Source organism: Protopterus annectens, chromosome 4.part1, assembly GCF_019279795.1.
Source record: "Protopterus annectens isolate FY-2018-M chromosome 4.part1, PAN1.0, whole genome shotgun sequence".
Classification (NCBI taxonomy): Eukaryota; Metazoa; Chordata; order Ceratodontiformes; family Protopteridae; genus Protopterus; species Protopterus annectens.
Window position 1 is genome coordinate 1,000,276,634 of NC_056734.1, and position 18,192 is coordinate 1,000,294,825.

Consider the following 18,192-nt stretch of genomic DNA (forward strand, 5'->3'; position numbering starts at 1 on the left):
CCCAGATGGCTTTTCTCACAGAAGAAAAACAAAAACAACTTCCAGATTACTTCATGATTCTGACAAGACAAACTCAGCTTACTGCAAGGAAAGTCCTGCAGGCCCTGGGTTACATGGCATCCTGCATAATTTTAATCCCACATGCCAGGCTGCATATGAGGAAATTACAATGATACCTAAGGAGTGTATGGTCTCAACACAGTCACAGTTTAGAAACCATGATACCAATCATTCCATGCCTTCAAAAGGAATTCCTGTGGTGGGCTCAGGCCTGCCAGTCCAACAGAGGGTTGCCTTTCAACAAACCAAAAACAAGGCAGACCATCACCACAGATGCCTCAGACCGAGGATGGGGAGCACACATGGAGGACAAATGTATCCAAGGCCTATGGCCTCAAGGGCAGCTAAGCATGCACATAAACCAAAAGGAAATGCTGGCAGTGAGGCATGCAATCGAGGCATTCAGACCCTTCCTCCAACAAGGACATCTGTTAATAAGGACAGACAACACCACGGTCATGTGGTACATAAACAAACAGGGAGGCACACATTCCTACCCTCTATGCCGGATGGCTATGAATCTGTGGAATCTATGCCTGAATCTCAATATCCAGCTGCAAGCCCAATTCGTACCAGGAAAAGAAAATGCACTAGCAGACAGCTTAAGCAGAACTACCATGGATGCACATGAATGGATGCTGCATCCAGACATCTTCAAACTCATAACAAAGACATGGGGAATGCCGGAGATAGATCTGCTCGCCTCCCCACTCAACCACCAACTGAAGACATTCTGCTCAAGGACATACCCACCCACAAGCTTGGAGGGTGGACTCTCTCTCTTTCAGCTGGAATACCCTAACAGTATATGCCTTCCCACCTCTCCCATTGATGTACAAGGTTCTACTGAAGATCAGGGAGGAACAGCCAAAAGTGATACTAATAGCTCCGGACTGGCCAAGACAACACTGGTACCCACTATTGAGAAGCATGTCTCAGGCAAATTCATGGCCTCTTTCCCCTATGGCCTCTTCTTCTAACACAGAACAATTTCAAGACCCTGCATCCCAACTTGAAAACATTGCAGCTAACTGCCTGGAAAATTCCTTAAATTCCAACCAAACTGTTTTATCTCAGAGGGTGAAGGACATTATCCTGGAGGCTCGCAGGCCTTCCACAAGGAAGACATACTCAGCTAAATGGAAGAGATTTCTCATTTGGAGCACATCAAAGGGCACAGATGTCACAGTGGCAGACCTAGCACACATCCTAGAATACTTAGCAGAATTGTTCCACAATGTCTTGTCTTATTCTTCCATTAAGATTCATGCTTCAGCAATTTCAGCAGAATACAATATGGATCCACCCATCATCTCAAACCCTCTTCTCAGACAATTTCTGAGAGGGATCAAGAATGTTAAACCTCCAAGAAGACCCCCTCTACCTGCATGGGATCTCAATTTTGTGCTGGAAAAACTGACACTACCTCCTTTTGAACCAGCAGCATCATCGGATCTACAGTTTCTATTTTGGAAAACTGCATTCCTTCTGACAATCACTTCAGCAAGAAGAGTATCTGAGTTACAAGCGTTAATGGCAGTGCAGCCTTTTCTTATTTTTCACCAGGATAGAGTGTCACTAAGAACCAATCCTACTTTCATGCCAAAGGTGGTATCTAGGGTATCCTTGAACCAAGCTATTCACTTGCCTACGTTCTTCCCTAACCCACAGAATAAAGGGGAAAAACTTTTGCACACCCTGGATATACACAGACAACTACGCTACTATTTGGACAGAACAAAAACTAGCAGAAAAACTGACCAACTTTTTGTAGCATATGCAACTGGGGTGCAAGGAAGAGCAATTTCCAAACAGACAATTTCAAAATGGATAGGAAATTGCATTAAAAACTGCTACTCCTTTCATGGAAAGACAGTTCCTGAAAATATCAGGCCTCACTCCACAAGGGCCACAACCACCACTACAGCTTTCCTACGAGGGGTGGCTACCAAGGACATTTTAGAAGCTGCTACTTGGAGCTCCGTGCATACATTTGCCAAGCATTACAATCTACCTTTATACTCTAGATCCAGAGCAGGGTTTGCAACTGCAGTGCTGCAGGGGATCTTAACTACACCATCCTTCTCTTAGTACCTCCTCCCCCAGATTGGCTATGGTATTCTACCCATTTGTTATGACTGCAGATGCATCCTTGAAGGACATAGTACAGTTTTGTACCTACCATAAATGTAGATGTCCGATAGGTATGCATCTGCAGTCAGGATTACCCTCCCTCCTTCCCCTCTGTGGTACTCCTAGGGTGCTTACCCCTCTTTCAGCTAGCTGGGGGAATCTATTATGGTGTATTTGTTTGTTTATACATGTATATAATTTGCAAATGTTTGGAACTTTTCAGCATTTATCCAAATTTAGCCTTCCTAGAGGGCACCTGGCATCTGGGGCAAGAAAAACTGAAGAAAATGGCGTCGGCTGATGCTTTTATACCCCCGACGCTCTGATGTCGGGGAAAGTGCGACATCAGCCGAGGCCAGACCCAGACTTTGGAATCTGGCTGACCGAAGGGCTGCCTGAGGCAGGACAACCCATATGTTATGACTGCAGATGCATACCTATCGGACATCTACATTTATGGTAGGTACAAAACTGTACTATTCTGCACCCCCAGCTTCAAACCCTGAACCTGACAGCCTGGCTAATTACCTAATCTCTCCGTTACCATACCTCAGCAAACAAGTGTTGGATGTCATTTTGGAGGCAAGGAGGCCTAGTACTAGAAAATCTTATGCTGAAAAATGGAAAAGATTCTGTGCCTGGAACCAAACTCAACGGGTGGCCACAGCAGTGCCCAATTTACCTCAGATTCTTCAATATTTAACTGAGATGCTTCACAAGGGCCTTTCCTTTTCCTCCATCAAAATTCACGCCTCAGCCATTTCAGCTCATTACAACACAGAACCACCCCTCTTTTCTCACCCACTGCTCAGGCAGTTCCTCAGAGGGGCCAAAAACTTAAGACCACCCAGGAGAGCCCCAACTTCAGCCTGGGACTTTAACTTTGTATTGAAAAAAACTCACTCTTCCTCCTTTTGAACCAGCTGCAACTGCAGAGTTAAAATTCCTTTCTTGGAAAACAGCTTACCTTTTAGCAATCACTTCAGCAAGAAGGGTATCTGAATTACAGGCCCTTATGGCAGTGGAGCCTTTCATCATATTTCATGTGGACAGGGTGTCCCCTCAGGACCAACCCCTGTTTCATGCCCAAGGTGGTATCCAGTGTGGCTCTTAATCAGTCCATTCATTTGCCAACCTTCTTTTCTACTCCACAGAACAAAGGGGAACGGATACTGCACTCCTTAGATGTGTACAGACAACTTAGATTTTACTTGGACAGAACTAAACCTCAAAGGAAATCTGAACAACTGCTGGTGGCTTTTGCTGCAGGGGCAGAGTAGAAGGCTATTTCAAAGCAAACCATTTTTATTGGATAGGCCATTGCATTCATTTCTGCTATAAGCATCATGGAAAACCTATCCCACAGGGGATTAGACCCCATTCAACCTGAGCTGAATCTACCTCTACAGCCTTTCTCAGAGGTGTCCCTACCAGAGACATCCTAGAAGCTGCTACCTGGAGTTCTGTACATACTTTCTCCAAGCATTACCATTTGCCAATTTTCTCTAAATCCACAGCTGGCTTTGCCACTACAGTCCTGCAGGGCATTATAGCTGGTCCTAATGCTATCTAAATTCCTCCTCCCATCCTTATCTTTGGGAATCTACCCAAATGTAATGACTGCAACAGTGAAACATAAAGAACATGGTATAGTTGTGTACACTTACCATAAATGTAGATGTTCAAGTGTATTCACTGTTGCAGTCCTGGTTACCCTCCCTCCAGCCCCCTAACTTCTTTTGGCTATACCTCTATTCTCCTTTACTATACTTAAAAGCTTTTTGGAGTATTTGCTTTTTTGTTGGAGGTATAACCTTGTAGATATATATATATATATATATATATATATATATATATATATATATATATATATATATATATATATATATATATATATAATATAAAATTGTTTCCCATTAAAGGGGGCACCCGACATCTGGGGCAAAAAAAACTGATGTAATGGCGTCGGCTGCATGCTTTATACCCCTGACTATCTGACATCACGGAAGATGAGACAGCAACTGACACAGGACCCAAGACTTTGATAATCAGGCCGACTGAGGGCTACTGCAAGCAGATAACCCAAATGTGATGACATTTTCTCCGTGTGATGCTTCAGTGTGGAAAGTTGAAACTCTCGTAAAATCAAACACATCATCACTATTAGATTTTTGCAATAACATCACATGTAATTTTGCACAAAGTCCTTCTACAAGCAGCTTGATCTGCCAAATTATTTCTCTTTGAAACAGTATCTATACCCCTTTGATGGGTACTACATTTAAGTACCGCTGATTCTGTAGGTAACAAAAGAGCATTGACATAGAATTTTGGTACTTGCATGTTATCGCAACCATATTCCAACCAGGGCAAATGGCTCATTTCCAAGCCGTTTTCCTGCAGAGATATGTAGTGAACAAAGGGCCCAAAATAAGGACAGGTTTTAAATATTGCTCTTAGAAGCTTGCTAGAATAACTGGGCTTGTGTTATCATGTATTTTCTGGAGGAAAAAAGTCTGAAACGCACATGTATGTAATTATTTAGTGACAGCATTCCACAGTGATTTGCCAGAAAACCACAACTTTTAAGAGGAACGGATTAAAAAAATGAGGCATAAATCTGGGCATTCTGCAAAAATGTAGATGGGTGAGAGGTATGACAGTGACCTTTCAGGCCTGTCAGATAATGTTTCTGCTGTCAAAGTAATTGCGATGTTACTGGTCTGTGCTTCACCCTGGGATGTTAAGAATGAGATCAGACAGTCCCGATCCTTGGCTGATGTAAAACCATCCCGTTTAGTTCTCTCTCTCTCTCTAAGGATGTTTTACTGTTGAAACAATGTTTTATTTGAAGGATGCTTCATGCTTCCTTCAGTTTTGCTATCTTCATAGTGTTTATTGTGGATGTGCAAGCAGCATTTGTACCTGTACATTAATAAGTAGAAACTGAAACATAAATTTCGGTCTATTTCCACTGTTGCAACATGGGTACTTACGTAAACACTGTGAAGACAGCAAAACTCAAGGAAGCATGAAGCATCCTTCAAGTAAATCGTTTCAACAGTAAAACATCATTAGAGAGAGAGAACACTAAACAGCTTGGAAATAAGCCATTTAGCCTGTTCAGAATGTGGTTGTGATAATACGCAAGTACCAGAATTGTTAATCTGAGTTCCTGCTGAAGTTAAGAATCCCCTGCATTTCCAAAGTTGCCCAAAATCATGTACAAGAAAGGTATATCTGCTATTGGTAAAAAGGTTCACAGTTTTCCTCTTTGCTAATCTACAAGCTCTTTGTAGAGCCATTAATTCAACTATCTGGGTAGAATATTCACACTCTAGTCTTTGTTGAAGCAAAACAACATTACTGGTGCAGACAAATATTCCTGCGATCAAGCTTACATTTCAATCTCCAACAAAACCATCCACAAATAAATCTAGTTCAGCGTTGGGTATAGGTGTTTCCTTTTAAGTCATTCATAGGAGAAAGCAGATAATTAGTCACACACATGCAATCATGCTGTTTACCATCCTCAGCAGTAGGTAACAAAGATGCAGGATTTAGAACAGGACAGTGTAGGAGAGAAACAGAAGGATCAGAAAGAAGTGTTAGGTTCATATTTAGACGTGTAGTCGAGAGGGGTTGAGCTTTCATTTTAAGTTAGAGAGATAATACAGAATAAGAGACAGCTACTGTAAGATCATGCCTCAGCACCAGTGATTGTGCAAGATTGACTAGAATGGAAGAGTCAGCCACCACCCTTAAACACAGTGGAAATCCTTTTCCAACCGAATCACGTGGTGTACTATAGTAAGCTAATGGACGATAGTTGTTCCCATGTTTCTGTGCAAGCAATCCCTGAGCAAACCCATTACTTTAATGACAAAATGAAATGAAAGTCTTTCCATAATCTGGCATCCTTAAGGCTGGAGCAGTAAGCTAAATCTTGCATTAGATTCTGAAATGAATTTTCTCCTCACTATTCTATGGGAGGGGCTCTGGTGAATCCTGTTTTAAAAGTTTTGTCAAAGGTTTAGTAATTTTTGATTAGTTAGAAATACACATTCTGCAATATCCTGTCATACCCGAGAAAGATCTAAGCTGACATTGAGTAGCTGTTGGTGGGGCTTTAGCTGTTGCCTCAGTACGAGATAGCATCTGCCTGCTACCCTGAGATATCAAATGACTAAGATAAGATACGTTAGATGACCATAGCTGTAACTTTTCTCTTGACACTTGTTCTTTTTCTGCAAAAGGTGTATTGTATCCTGCTGACACAACTGAAGAGAATCAGGTGCTATTAGTAAATCATCTACATATTGCACTACTCACATAGACCTACCTGGAAGTGTCACATCTTTCAAATCCTTTTTCAGAATCTGAGAAAATAATGAAGGAAATTCAGTGTATCCCCTGTGGTAACTGTGTCCATGTATACTGCTATCCCTTATAAGTAAAGGCAAACATAAACTGACTTTCAGGGTGGATATGTATAGAAAACAGTGTTGAACACAGATGTATCACAGAACAATATTTTGCTGTAGGTGGTATGCAACTTAGTACTGTTGCTGGATTTGGAGCCACAGGAAAAGTTGGTAATACTGCATTTCTTACAGCCCTCAAATCTTCCACAAACTGCTAAGTATCCTTTTCTGGCTTCTTTACAGGTAGAATAGGAGTATCAAAATGGCTATTAGCTGGCACTGTTATTTCTTGTTGTATTAAGGACTGAATTACAAGTTTGATTCCCTGCTCTGCTTCTGGTTTCATTGGATACTGCAGAACTCTAGGGAGAGGTTTATGTTGATCCAATTTTATTTTTACTGGTTTTGCCTATTTTAATACACCTACTTCATTAGCTTGCTTAGCCCATAAGTTAGCAGGTACCTGCTGCAGCAGTTTTTCAGCTGCCTGTATGCCTTCAACAGGCTGTTCCTCCACTTCTGCTAAGACTGCTAATATTTTCCCCTCTGATTTTATTGTAACATCCAAATACCTTATGTCCCTTCTGGTGTACAGTAAATAGTACAGCCCAGTTTGAATAGCAAGTCTCTTTCTAGCAAGTTCACCGGTGCAGTAGTACTCAAAAGGAAAGAATACCTTTTTTGGTAGGTCCTAGAGAAATAGAAATAGGTATGGGCTCTGAGACAAGATATATAACAACCTTAACATAGGGTCCCTTGTGCTCTATTGGCAGCAGAGGCTCAAGATTTATTTTTTGTTTTATTATTCCAACATAGTATGGTGACTCCTGACTCCTTCCAATATGAGGAGGTGGTGGTGGAAATACAGTACTGTTATAATTTGGCTGCCATTCAGTCTAAGTATCTTGGGCTCTTCATTTGCTTGTGTGGGCATTCTCCTTTGCAATGTCCTGCTTCACCACAATTGAAGCAAGATCCATCAGATGAGGAAGGAGGGGCACTGCGAGCTCATTGTTGCCAACCAGCTGCACCTTGCTTCCCTCGACCTGCACTCTTACTAAACCCCACTAGCAACTCCTCTCCCCCTTTCCCCACCCCTGTTTATGCCCTTGGAGCATTTAACTGCCTTATTTACAAAGGTAACAGCTTATCCTCAGTATCCTTTTTCCATTTTTTTATGGTCAGTACAGTGAGTTGCAGCACTTAATAATGAATCCAAATCCTTTTTGTACAGGGGCTATCAGACCCTGCACAAAAGCAGCTGAACTAACTGGCTTAGCTTGTACTTTTGGATCTTGTATTCCTGAATGTCAAGCAAACACTGCTTTAAGGCATCTCAAATGTTCTGCATGGGCTTTCCCTCTGTTTTTCTTGCATGCCTGTATCATAGACCAGTCTGTCCTAATTTGGCACACTTTTGTAATTTTTATTTAACAGCCCTGTCATTCTGTCTATAAGTGCATTCCCTGTGAGAATAAAATCTGTTATTTTAGCCTTTTAAGCAAGTGTTTTCTTATTTCATCTGACATGACTACCCAAAGCAGTTGGTGTAAATCTACCAAAGTATGGTTATAACATTCTGTTATAGTTTTTAATTGTTCCTTAAACCTTAATGGGTCTTTTCTAATATTTGGAAAACTTTTGGACATAGGATGCAAATCAGCAGGGGTCCAAGGACGATGAACAAGCTCTCTATTATTGGCCCCAATATTTCTCTAAGTGGTGCCAAAAATCCTCTCCAGAGGCAATGACCTCTTGTCCTACCATATCATGTGAGCGTGTGGTGAGCCATGGGAGTGTCAAATACTAGTGCTCCGTTTGGGAAGGTAGAAGCTTGTTGAGAATGATGGGAAGAAGAAACCTCCCAGCAGAATTGTAGGATGCAGTAGTGATGGGAGGGCAGACTGGGTTAGTTGCAGGTTCTTCAAGACTGTGTGGTAGGTTGGGAGGCTCTTGCTTGAAGTCTGGCCATGGGTTTGCGGCTAATACTGCAGAAAATAGAGCTCAAGTAGAATTGTAGAATGCAGTAGTGTTGGGAGGGCAGATTGAGTTAGTTGGAGGTTCTTCAAGCTACACTGTGGGGTAGGTTGGGAGGATCTTGCTTGAAGTCTGGCCAAGGGTTTGCGGCTAATACTGCAGAAAATAGAGCCTGAGTGGAATTGTAGGATGCAGTAGTGATGTAAGGGCAAACGGGTTAGTTGGACGTTCTTCAAGGCTGTGGAGCAGGTTGGGAAGCTCATGCTTGAAGTCCGGCCAAGGGTTTGCTGCTAATACTGCAGAAAATAGAGCCCGAGTGGAGTTTAGGATGCAGTAGTGATGGGAGCACAGACTGGGTTAGTTGGAGGTTATTCAAGTGGCAAGCACACTTTGCAGAGGTCTGAGGGGACGTCTTGGGAAACAAAAAGAGATTAAAAAAAATTGTGCCCATTGTTCTCCACTTATTTTGTTTTTCTCCTTTCTTTCTTAGTAGACCAGTATTCCTTCCTAGCCTGGTCCATCATTTCTGTCTCCTACTTTTTCCTGCACTCCTTTCTTTTGATGACTTCCTGGACTTCTGTATTCTACAAGCTTTCCTTATGTACCTTATTTCCATACCTGGCTCAGACACGTATCTATTCTGTAGTCCTCACACATTCTGTTTGGAGATGCTGCCGTCCTTCTTCAACTCCACATATTTCTTTTTTTTTCTTGAGATGCTACAGCCCTGAGTACTTCCTTGAACTGCTGTGCTTTCTCTCTAGTCAACTTCCAGGTCTTTAGCCTGGTCTCTGTTGACATTAGAGCCTTCTCTGACTACTGCTTGCAGTTGATTGCTGTGGGATGACTTTCACTGAGAATGACTTTGTGATCGCTGATTCTACTGTGTGATTTTGAACATGTTATTCAAACAGACATTGTTCCTGGGTCACCCCTGAAAAAGGACTGTGAGTCCAGTGGACCTACCTGGTTAACAAATGGGTATTATTATTATTATTATTATTATTATTATTATTATTTTATTTCATATTTTAAAAAGTAATTATCTGTCAAAGAGTTTTCCTATGAAAGAGAGAGGGTCAGGTAATATATGTGAAGGATTACAAGCAGTTGATGTAAATATAAAGTTGGTGTTTCACAAAATATCTGCATCCTGTGGGAATGTTTTATTGCACCTTTGAGAACTGCCTTCCTTAGAACTGTGCTTGTGGCAGAATTATCAAGCAAATGTTTGTAGTGTGCTTTTTAATGTTTACAGTTGCCATGTTCCTCCTGACTTTGCACAAAGACACTTTCTTGTTTCCGTCTGGGCATTTTAGTTAAATCAGCATTTTGTATTACACAGATGGGAGTGACGGAACTAACCTGAGTCAGATGTCTAAGAGTGGACTTTCAGCCTCAATGGCATCACTGTTTTCAGGTATTCAATCAGTGTGCTGTGCTGCAAATGCAGTGTGTGTGGGAGAGCGTGCAGATCTGCAGTGCGTGTGTGTGTGCGTGCGTGCCTGCGTGCACGCACGCTTGCTTGCTTGCATTTACAGATAATGTGTGTGTACTAGGTGCACACTTGCTTGCATTTACAAATAATGGGTGTGTATGTAGCTGAGCAAATACTTACACCACAGTCGTTATCAGGAGAGAGCACTTGTGCAGACGGCAAAAGGAGAACCAGTCCAACCCCCTACAGAGATACTTCAGTAGTTATGTATATTAATTTAGTAGGAAATCTTCAACCCATTCTACATTGAAGGTGTTCTAACATTGGACTAATTCATTTATTTCATATTTCTTGAGTGTGTGGTCATTGCTGCTTTCAGAAGACTTTGTCATTCTAATTTCACTAGGGCTGTCTCCTTAATAAGAGGTTAAGATGGTAGGTTTGTTGGCTTCCATGACAGGTGCTGAAATTCAGAGAAACAGCTTGGCTTGCCTTGAATTTAAAAGGGACATTAGTGATATGGAGGGGATTGTGCACTTGGAGTTTGCACACAGGCAAACATTTGGGAAGAATAATATAGTGGTCCAACATTAGGTTATAGCACTGGTTTGCCTGGTGAGTGGCACCTGACTTATGTGGGTACCACACTCATATTCAAAGACACATGACAACAGATCTAGATCTGTAAAAGACAACTTTGTACATTGTGAAGCCTCATCCACCTGATGACTTAGGCTTAGATGTATCTGACATATTTGTGTGTTTCCATGACAGGCTCTGGATAGTATATGATTACCTACCAGGGATGGAAAAAGAGCCTACTTTATTGATCTTTTCAAGTCTGGTTCACTGTCAAAAGCTGGAAAACCTACAGCTCAATTAACTTTTGCAAGACCACTGTGCATCCTCATTGGAACTGACCCGGTTAACTGTTTAGTAACTCAGATACATAAAATTAAAGGTATTTAATAGCCTTTGCCTTGTATAGATATGTATCCAAAACTTCCAAACAGAGCAACTGTTCCCTGTCTTCATTTGATACCTGTCTTACCACCCATTCTTTGCATGATGCAGGGATCAGACTTCAAAAGGTCCTGTAACTCACACATTTTCACAGCTTCAGTCTGACAGTGAAAGCTTGGATTAATTATATTGGGGTCCTGTGGCCTGCTTAACATTGCATGCTGTGCATGTGACTTAAGGCTGGATCAAACACAAAGAAGTCCCATGACTCTGTCATCATCATTCTGTGAACCTGAGCGGAAGGTCAGTTACTAGGCGAACCTTTAACTCATTGCCCTAACATGAGCTTGAAGTGGGAGAATCAGGTAGTAAGAGGTCCTATAATTTGTTTACTGTTATATTGTGGGTCTGTAGCTTGCTTAACATCACAGTGCCAATGGGTAGTCAAGTGCCAGATCAGGCATATTGAAGTTTTCTGACATTATTATCACTTTGTGAATTTGAAGTGGAAGGCATGGATCAGGAAAGAGGAGTCTCTTTGATTTAAATAAAGAAGAATTTAGTTTAGGAGTGAGGAAATCACTTGATAAACCTGAAACTGTAGGAGAGTCCTTTGACCTTATCACTGTAAACTAGAGCCCGAGGCTCAAAATTGGGTAAAGTAGGAGTCTGAGTAAGAGGAGGCTTCCTGACTATCTCATCTGAAAACATGAGACAGGCAGAGCAAAACTCTTTTAGTGAACACAGGGACAGGGGGCCAGGAATGAAGTAGTTCTGTCACAGATCATTAGGCATGAAAAAGCCTTGTGATTTGCTTATCATTAAAGTACAAGTATGAGAGTGAAGTTGAAGGCCATGTGTAAGGCGACCCTGTCACTATCTTAGCCTCATATTGTAAACCTAAACCTGAGTCCATGGGTAAAGCAGAATGTGGTCTGATAGCTCTCTTTGCATCACATTATAATCCTAAACCTGAGGATTTGGATAAAGCAAACTAGGATTCTGAGCCTTGAAGCTAGAGGTAAGGTGGTGGGACTCCTGTTGTTTGTTCAGTAACACACGTGAGCTTGTGGCTAAGAGCTGCAGTCTAATGTGAAAAAGCCCAATGACAGTGTGGAAGACTGAGGACAGGGGTCAGACTTGTCCATATTTTGTTACTTGTTTGTTGAGATATTATGAAGTTAACCCTGAGGCTGAAGGCTGGAGCCTGGTATATTGTGGTCTTATGACTCTCTGAGATGGAGTAGTAGAACTTTGGAGAAAAGTGCCACAGGTCAATGTTGCAACTTGTTATACAAGCCTCCTGTGTACAGTTTGTTAGCCATTTGAAGTATCACAGGTAGGTACTGGTATTTGTGATGCATACTTCCTGTATACAGTTTGTTGTTCTTGTTGAAGTGCCACGGGTTGGTACTGGTATCTGCGATGCACGCCTCCTGTTTTCAACTTGTCGAAGTTTGACAAGTCAGTGTTGGCAGCTGTGATGCACTCCTCCTGTGTACAGTTTGGTAACCTTGTTGAAGTGCCATAGATCAGTGCTCCTATTTGTGATGCACTCTTCCTGTGTACAGTTTGCTGAACTGAAGTTTCTCCTTTGCCCACCAGATTGATTCCTAGGGTAGCTGTGTATTGTTATGTAATCCCAATATGAACCTCCCTGACTCATTTATGGGTGAGATTTTCCTTTATATAGGAGGGTGAGAGTTTTCCTTGCCATCTATCCCTTTCCAAAGATGCAACCTTATCTGAGTTACAAACCTCCCCTTAAGCCACATGTTCTGTGCCTCATCCACTGAAATGTACTTGCCTTCATGAAGGCTGCAAAGGAAAGAAAATAAAAGACCACCCTTCCACATAAATAATCTGTTGTTGCTAGGTTTGTAGAATTTTGTTGTCTGACAACTCCAGGCTGTAAGAGCTTAAGTTCTCCCCCATCCACTTATATTTTTATCTGTCTTCTGTAGTGTGTGTAGCTACACACATACTCATTCTTTTGATCTTATTTAGCAAGCAAACTTGCAAGACTTGCTCACAGAATTTGGATGGAGAACTGTTGATCATTGTAGCTGATGTGTAGTGTTTCACACAAAAACCATGAACTGAGTCTTGCCCTACTACTGTTGGAGTGCATGTGGTGTGCAGTCGCTGGCCCCTTTGGTTTACTTTTGATTTTTATTGTAATGAAATTTGATTTCCGAACTTTTGCACACGCACATTTTCGCCTGATAGAGCAGAGAAATGCTTGTGTTACTAATGGATTAGAATATCTGTTCCAGGGTGTGGTATATCTAATTACATTTTAATTGCTTGAGGTTTGATTTATGTTTCTGCAGTGCATGCCACTACATTATTTATGTATTCTACTGCTCTGATGACCTGGATGGGTGAGGGTGTTTGTTTATTCTCTGTAGGGACTGGTCCTCCTTCAAAGTCTTGCACATTCCCTGTCCCTGTAACTTCTGTTTGTCGCTTGCATTGTTAGACTGACTAGAAAGACAGACTAAGATCCTTCCTAATTTTGATTTCTAAGAAGTCATTTCCTAAAAAATTAATTAACCTAACTGTTGTTGTAGCTCTGCAAGGTTACTTGATTTTGATAATTACCACAATTATGTTTTTTTCCTTCAAAGCTTGTTGATTTCTGTGTTTGAGGTAATTCTGAAGTTGTTAATCATAAACTGTGATGGAAAGCATACCGGTGATGTAATTTCCATTTGCTTGCATGTATTTTTACTAAAAGAAAAAAAAAGGACTATGAAGTTTCTGTTTTCATAGTGAGCACACATTTTGTTAACTGGATGTTTTAGTAAAAAGTAATTTTTGTCTGTGGAATAAAGCCCTCCAAAATATAACGTCATAAGAAGAAATTACTCCCTGTCCCACATGTCTTACATCTTGTTTGTGCATTTTTCTTATAAGTAACTTCAAAACTGAAGTCTGATGTCCATTACATCCACTTGTTTCCCATTCAGATTTCTGGTGCTTCATAACAGCTATGTGAGTAGTACTTCATTGCAGAAATTTGGGAATAACCGCCGTAGATATCTGCTGTGACACAGACTACTTGTTCTTTTTGGCTACGGATGATTAAAGAAGTAAACATTGGCCAGTTATTTTGTAAGCTTTATCTCTGTTGAAGATGCAGCTAGTGGAGTAAAATAGTAGCATCTGTAGCTTCTCAAACCATATATAAAATAGTGCCACATGCAGATTGGCCTTTTTTGATGCTGTGGTGTTTATTCATTGCTTATTGCTGCTTTCTGCAGAATCCATGTGTTTATTAAATTTGACCTTGGATTACAGCCTGTCACACTCACCACGACTAAAATCTCTGGAGAACAGCACATACTGTGTTCTAAATGCAGCAGGTAGTAGAAATTTTGTTTTCCCCTCTTGGTTTTCTCTGCTTTTCTGTATCCTGACTTTAAGTCCCTTTGGATGTTCAGTGCCCCATTAAAGTCAAACTTGTATGGTGACAGCCCCAAGGAGAAGGAGACATGGTCACTACATTTCTGGCATACGCAATGTCTGGTCATTCTCAGCTAGCTTTTCTGATGCAAATCCCTTTTGCAGACCCATTTTCCATACAAGATTACCAGCATTGTTGCTGGATGGCTTGTCTTGCTCATCAACAGCTTGTATTCTGTTGAACCAGTAATGAAATCAAGACATTTGATGAAAGGATCCCTTTTAGAGATGATCAGGATATAAATAAAAATAGATTGTGAATACTGAAGTATGTGGTTGTATTCATTACAGACTAGCATAGTTTTAGTACTAAAAGCTGCTGTCGTGTCACAGAATGAATGTCATGCATATGTACTGACTGGAGAGTTTTTTGCCAGCTATGTCCTGTACCCTGATGTTATTTGTACTTTGTCAGATTGGTCCATCCCATATCCTGATACAGGGTGCTAGGGTCATGTTGAAGCTCTCTCACCATTTCCACTGTTTTTAATTTTGAACCATTGAATCTGAGTGACTGATGGGATGTTGGCATTCACATATCCCTAGTGCCAGAGTAGTATTCTGCATCATCTTCTGTACCTTTTAACTCTTATACTTTTGAAAAGTGTTAATCAATTTCTTAGGAAATGATCTAGTGTGTATTTAACTTTTATCTAACCACTTGCACAATTTGGCTTGAGGCTTTGCTTGCTTTTAAATGACTTCTTACAAACTTTTGACCTAACTTATATTCTGGATTTGGGACTTAAATGCATTTGTGTCTCCCATCCTTTTTTAAATTACACCAGGTAATACTTCTGTGAAGGCAGCCTGCCTAGCCAGATAGAATTTTATAGGTAATTCTTGTTGTCTTAAACGGAAAAAATGCTGTTATATGTGGAACTGCAAAAATGTAATAACAGTGCACTCTGCAGACCAAGTAAAGCATGTTGTGACCCTTTGATGTAAACATGGCTCCGGCCAGTCTAGATGAAGGAATTCTTGCTATTGTTTTAAGGCCAGAGTTAATGGCCAGAATTTGCATGCATAAATGTCCTTTATTGCTCTGGTTTCTACCCAGAGGTGAAGAATGTAAATGTAGTTTCTGTTAGCCTGGGAAACCAGGGAAGTGTGAAGAATGATGTAATGTGAACCAGGAATGTGATTTTAAAAACAGGCATTTTTGTCTTGACCATCCAACTCACCAGCGCTGTCTTGCTCTATATGTAAGTTTATCTTGGATTTGTGTTTTCTCTTAGTCTAATCTTTCCAGTTTCTAGCTATTTCTAAGTGTGTTTCTGTGATGTCAGAACTGTACTACCGAATTATTTTAAGTATTTATCTGTGATCTCTGAACTCTTGACCAGCACTGCGTAGTAAAAAGTATTGTCTTGTGTTTTGAATATTTATTATAAATATTTTTAAACCCTTTCAACCGTGGCTGGTTTTGTAGAGATAATTTAAGCTCTTTAGAGAACTTGCATGCCTTTGGTAAAATTGTACAAAGCCACTTCAATAGCTTTAGCCCTGGGCTATACTACCAATTGGATAATAATATTGCTCAGTAATAATTGGACACCCTTTTAAGGGCCTCTGAGTAGCTGATAAATATTAGTGGGTGGTGACACCTGGTACTACCATATAGTCTGGGAAAAAGGGGGCACAGCTGGAGAACCTGTGCCAGTATTCCCCAGGAGTGTCTGTATGGTTATATAAACTCTTCTCAAAGTGTGTGTGTGTGTGTGTGTGTGTGTGTGTGTGTGTGTGTGTGTGTGTCAGTTACCTGGGCAGGGACATGAAGCACTGGTTGGACACCCACTAGGCTGAGATCTGGACCCTATAGCTGTGCCAGTGGGGAGTCTTATTGGGGACCTGCAGAGCAAAGGAGTGACCAGCCCCGGGACTGACTGTGATATCTGTGTGCTCTTAAGGGAAATTGCACTTTACTGTGTGTATTTGTTATCCTGTCCTCCTATATGAGACACCCTACACTGGTGAGGATTGAGGTTCCTTGATTGCTGGGCCATGGCACAGGCATCACAACTGCATAACAGAAAACTGTTGAAAAATAATTTAAAAAGGGTTTGTGTTGCCAGTCGTTTGCACAAATGCTGTTTGCTTACAGATCATGTTTGTAGTACTTTAGGCAAAAAAAACTTGTTCTGAGTAGCACAATTAAAATTGACAATGATCCCATTGTTGTCTCTAAGACTGTATACTTTTTAGAAAGAGTAAAGAACAGCCACATTATGCCATCTTCTCTGTACTTAATGTCAGGACATTTGAATATATTACCAGGCAGGTAGGTTATTATGGGCCTCACTGTACCAACCTGTAACTAAATTTGCTAACTTTTTTTAATTGGATGATTCAGTTAATCTTCATACCTGAGACAGAAAGTTTTTTTTTTTTTTTTGCAATGTCTGTATTGGTTTGTAGCTGATGAGTTTGTGAGTTTGACAGTTCACATGTGCCTAATGTCCTATTAAAGTTACATTTGCTGCATTGTGTGCTGTATTTGTCACTGTGGATTTTCTGTGTATTGATTTTGGTAACAGAGCTGAAAATGTTTGCATGATGATTTTGGGCTCTCCTTTGTATAATTCCAAACAGCCTCACAAACTTGCATTTGTCCTTGGGTTCACCTGTAACTGAATGCTTGCCTTAGTTTCTTTGTTGTACCACTGTGTGCTTCGACCTGTAGCAGTGAAGCATGATATGCTGTTGGACATTATCTGGCACAAAACTAGATGAGATCAAAACTTTGGAAGTAGTAGGAGACATTTAACCATGCTTTGGAGTGTCTGTGAAAACTTGTATCTGTTTTCCCGTTTTACTTCATTAGTAGACATGACATCGCAGTCGCGTGCTTCTGCAATCCTCCATTATGTGTGATTTGTAGAAGTATGCTTCCTTCAGTATCCAGTGAAGGTTCCATGCATGTGCTCATCTTGAAGTAAGGAATAGCTTCCTTCTGTCCCCTTTTGACATTCAGGGAGTCCATGTTCTTTCCCTAGCTGAGGTCACTAGTGACGCAGACACGCACTGTATTGCTTTACCTGTGCCTTGACATTAGATGGATATTTATATGCAGGTTTATCTTCGAGATATTGCCTGCAGCAGGGTACATATAGGATATAACTGATGTCAGACTGTTTTTGGCTTGCAGCTGTTTTTTTTTTTTCTTGTGCAGTAATGGTCAAAGAGGTAGACATCACACAATGTAATGTCTTCTGTCTACCAGCTTACATATGTAAAAAAAATCCCCATATGCCTGTCATTTTTTTCTTATGTGAAAGAGGAAATAACTAAACACTCACTTGGTTTCTGCTAGCTAATTTCTTAGTGGTTAGCACTTATTCTAACAGTAGCTTTAGGATTCTGTTGTACATACTAGCCCGACTGAAGCTGTTGAGCTAAAGAAAGGCTTTTAAAAAGTATAACAAAATAGGAGCCAGAAACTCGGCAGTCAGTATTGACAAGCTAGGAAGACTGCATCATTGGTATTCTGTGAAGAAAAGGCTTGGGTCTCAGAGGAGTCTGAGACCATGTTGAATGATTTTTGGAGAGCCTACAAGAGATTCTAGCAACTGCCTGACAACTCCAGAAGAGAAGGTGGAATATTGTATAGGCTGTTGTCGGCAGTGGTGGTGAAGTACTGAGACTGATTTGGGGATTAGTTAGAGTGGAAAAAACACTTTGAGGAAGTGTAGAATCTAGTTGACATGCCCTCTTCAGAGAGGGCTATGC

The 18,192-nt window shown here is 40.9% G+C and overlaps 1 protein-coding gene across 7 annotated transcripts in view; it reads left to right on the forward strand.

Annotated features, from left to right (window-relative positions):
- Positions 1 to 18,192, forward strand: part of RUBCN (rubicon autophagy regulator) — a 2,564,006-nt gene that overhangs the window by 1,458,135 nt on the left and 1,087,679 nt on the right. For 4 of the 7 annotated variants that reach the window (XM_044070705.1, XM_044070708.1, XM_044070706.1 and 1 more), the window contains one exon: positions 9,940 to 10,014. The exons of the other annotated variants lie outside the window; for them this stretch is intronic. In XM_044070705.1, coding sequence (XP_043926640.1) covers positions 9,940 to 10,014 — 75 coding nt within the window. The remainder of the gene's footprint in view (positions 1 to 9,939; positions 10,015 to 18,192) is intronic. 7 annotated transcript variants of the gene reach the window in all.